The sequence below is a fragment of the Equus quagga genome, chromosome 1 (genome assembly GCF_021613505.1).
Source record: "Equus quagga isolate Etosha38 chromosome 1, UCLA_HA_Equagga_1.0, whole genome shotgun sequence".
NCBI classification, from domain to species: Eukaryota; Metazoa; Chordata; class Mammalia; order Perissodactyla; family Equidae; genus Equus; species Equus quagga.
Window position 1 is genome coordinate 75,613,591 of NC_060267.1, and position 3,882 is coordinate 75,617,472.

Here is a 3,882-nt window from a genome sequence, read left to right on the forward strand (position 1 = left end):
AAGTTGGGCCTATCCAGGTAAGTGAGAACTTGACATATGGGAGGCAGGGAAGTAAGATTCCTAGTGATTAGTGAGATGTTTATCTTTGAAATATTCTTTAGGAAATCATTCTTTAGGTCATAGATGTTTAGAAATGGCTGAAGACAGTTGATGTGGGATTGTGGAATACCTAGATGCCATTGCTACATATCAGGTACCCACATAATCCTTCTTTGCTTGACTTTTAGAGAAAGAGGTAACCCTCTTACCTATACTCTGCATCTTATCTAGCCCACATATTTAGGACATTTCTTAATCAGTTAGCCTCCCTTTGGCTAACATCTTCAGCACCCCATTCTCCCAAAGTAGGCTCGTACTCTTCTCCTCATGTATTTTGCCTGTCTTCCATTTTTACTACTTTCTCTATGACCATTCTTACTTGATTCTTTTTTCTGTTTTTTTGGTGAGGAAGATGGGTCCTGAGCTAATATCTGTTGTCAATCTTCCTCTTTTTGCTTGAGGAAGACTGTTGCTGAGCTAACATCTGTGGCAGTCTTCCTCCATTTTGTGTGTGGGATGCCACCACAACACGGTGTGATCAGTGGTGCATAGGTCTGTGCCCAGAATCCGAACCCATGAACCCCAGCCACTGAAGCAGAGCGCATGAACTTAACCACTAAGCCACCAGGCTGGCCCCTTTACTTAATTCTTTATGTCATTTTTATTACCCTGTTTCTTTTCCTGCCTTTCTTCAGTGCCACTTATTAAATTTTCATTCCTCTTCTTCCCCCAACCTGCCATACCTTGTAAGTTAATCTTCCTTTTTGTTCCCTGACTTCAATCACCATTTTTTCATCTTTTCATCTTGTTGTGTATTTCAGTTTTTTATTTTTTGAAGTTATGATTCACGGTAGTTTACCATGCGCTCAAATGTTTATTTGAGTATATTTAATTCTATTCGGAGATCAAACAAAATTTTCTTCTGCTTCATGGCAAGTTTGTTTTTGTTTTTGTTTTGTGAAGGGGACAATTTTTCTGTTTACTTCTGTACAAATTCATTTCCTGATTTTCTGTAATAGTTCTTTGTGGACTTTACTTTTTCTTCTGTTTATTTTTATCATGTCACAGTGTTTCTATAAGATTTCTCATTTTATGGAGTGCTATTCAGTTACTATAACAAAGTTCAGAGACTTTAGCAAGGTCCTTCTTTCCTTCCTTTCTTTTTGAGATTGGAGGAGTTCTGAGTTTTCTTGTTCTGTGGTTCTCTTTTGTCTTCCAGGACCCTAAATTTCCCCCATTTTTCCCAGTCACCACCACCCAACTACCAGAGGGCACCTCTTCCTTCTTTCTTGCTTTTTTTCTCCCTCTGAAACTGCCTATTCTTCTAACTCAGGATTGCCCCATTTAAACAGAAGCTGTGTTTTCCTGTGCCTTTTTATGTCATCTGCCCCTTTAAGATGCATGTACAGTCATGTACCTCATAACAATATTTTGGTCAACAACAGACCACATATACAAGAGTGGTCCTGTAAGATTAGTACCGTATAGCCTGGGTGTGTAATAAGCTATGCCATCTAGGTTTGTGTAAGTACACTCTTGATGTTCACACAAGGACAAAATTTCCTATCAATGTATTTCTCAGAACATATCCCCATAGTTAATTGATGCATGACTGTACTTTGAAATCCTTTCCCTGCAGTTGTGCTCTAATCTGCCTGGTTACTTACAAAATATTTTTATATTTAGTGTGGATTTAATCTTTCTGCTGGTCAGTTCAACTCACCCTCAGTACCTTTTGCTAACACCCTTCCTCTGTCTTTGCTCAAGTTATTTTTTGGTCTGCCTTTGGTTTTCCCAGAGCCTTGTAGTGGAGTCAGGATGGGGCAGAAATGTGTGGGGCCGTGTGGGACCGTGACACTGAGTTCATCAGCTCCTCTTTTTCCATTGTTCCCTTGCTCACTACTTTTTATGTCTGTTTCTTCTGTGTATGAGTTTTAAAACCATATTCTTAAATTTCAAAGCTGACCATATTCATGATCAGAATTCTATCTATTTCCATTAAAATGAAGAAGCTTATTTGTTTTTGTGTTTGTATTCCTCAAAACTCAAGAGCAAAGTAACATCATTTACACTTTCTTTCAGACTTTGAAATTAGACCCACAATGAAAGAATTAACTCCACAGAAGAGCATTTCTGAAGAAGCAATACTCCATAACATGATAGTAAACTCAGATTTTAAAGACTGGAAACTTGAAGATGAGATAAATCACCAGGAAAACCAAGACAAGCTTTTGAACCATGTTGCATTCATTGACAATAAGTCACTGACTGAGGAGATAGACCATGGATGTAATGCACTAGGAAAAGTAGTTCATGTGAACAGAACATCTAATAAACACATCAGAGGCTTCATACATAGTCACATCTTTGCTCAACCAAAAATGCTAACCAGTGAGAAGTCATATAAATGTATTCAGTGTGGGAAAGCCTTCAGTAGGAAGTCAGAACTCATTGTACATCAGAGAATTCATACTGGGGAGAAACCCTATGAAAGCAGTGAATGTAGAAAAGCTTTTATCCAGGAATCACAACTTATTGTGCATCAGAGAATCCATACTGGGATGAAACCTTTTGAATGCATTGAGTGTGAAAAAGCCTTTAGCAGGAAGTCACACCTCACCATATATCATAGAATACATACTGGAGAACAACCCTGTGAATGCAGTGATTGTAGGAAAGCTTTCAGCCAGAAATCTAATCTCATTGTACATCAGAAAATTTATGTTGAACAGAAACCCTTTTCATGGAATGAGAAAACTTTAATTCAGTCATCAAAATTTCATTAAACTTGTATAAATAGAATTTATCTAGGCTAGAAACTTTATGAATGGACTAAACATGGGAAGCCTTCAATGATAGCTCCAGAACTATTAAACACCAGAAAATTCATACTGAGAAACAACTGGAAAATCATGTCTCCTAAAAGACAACATTGCATTGAACATCTTGGTTCAGACCTAAAAGATTTTTTAAGTATGTTAGAAATATCTCAGTTACACCTGATTGACTCATTCCCCATGGAGTTCAAAGTTTTTAAATGAGTAAGTAAATCGATTGATCACAACAACAAAGTGACAACCATGTGTAATCATTTTGCAAGTGATGTAGAAATGGCATTCAAACCCAACTTATCTGTCGAAGTGAATATGGATATTTATACCTGCCTTTTCCATACTAAATGACACCATTTTCTCCGCATCTTAAAACACAAAATGTAAAAGGAGAAATTGTAACTGAAAAAGCAGTGTGGTTTGTTACTTAACAAGAGTATAAAAAAAATACATATAACTCTTCCCCTACTCTTTCTTGATGTGTATAGAATGGTGAGAGGATGAAGCCAGTGTGTTTATAAAGACTTCAAAAGTCTGTGGTAGACTTGAAAAAATATTGTTTGATGTAAAGCATTCAGAGGCCTGAGAGACACTGAATATCACGAGACTGAAAGAGGGAAGCGAAGTGGCTGTGGACAGTGTTGGCATACTCAACACAGGACAAAAGTACTTCTACATAAGGAATTCATGTTCATGCTTCTGTCAGTTTTCAACTCCATATGGTATTTACATGAGTATTGTTATGCATAGCTTGGGATCTTTGTATCTTTGTGATGATCAGAATTGATTTTTTTTTTTAAGTCTCCTTTATTGGATATTTCCACCACACGGGCATTCTGCTAAGCACTTTGACATGTAATTTCTTATTTAATCAATACAGCAAATGTATAAGATTGGTGTTATCACCACTCTATAGAGGAGGCAAGTAGAGCAGAGAGAGGTTCACTGACCCAGCTAAGGCCACGTGGCTAGCAAGTGGAGGGTTGGGATTTGGACCAACCTCTTAGCCCCA

The 3,882-nt window shown here is 37.5% G+C and overlaps 1 protein-coding gene across 1 annotated transcript; it reads left to right on the top strand.

Annotated features, from left to right (window-relative positions):
- The first annotated feature begins 6 nt into the window (after positions 1 to 6).
- LOC124247230 (zinc finger protein 420-like) lies at positions 7 to 2,825 on the top strand. The gene is made up of 2 exons (XM_046676336.1): positions 7 to 17; positions 2,122 to 2,825. The coding sequence occupies exon 2, from the start codon at positions 2,142 to 2,144 to the stop codon at positions 2,823 to 2,825; it is 684 nt and encodes a 227-aa protein (XP_046532292.1). The 5' UTR covers positions 7 to 17; positions 2,122 to 2,141.
- Positions 2,826 to 3,882: the final 1,057 nt, after the last annotated feature.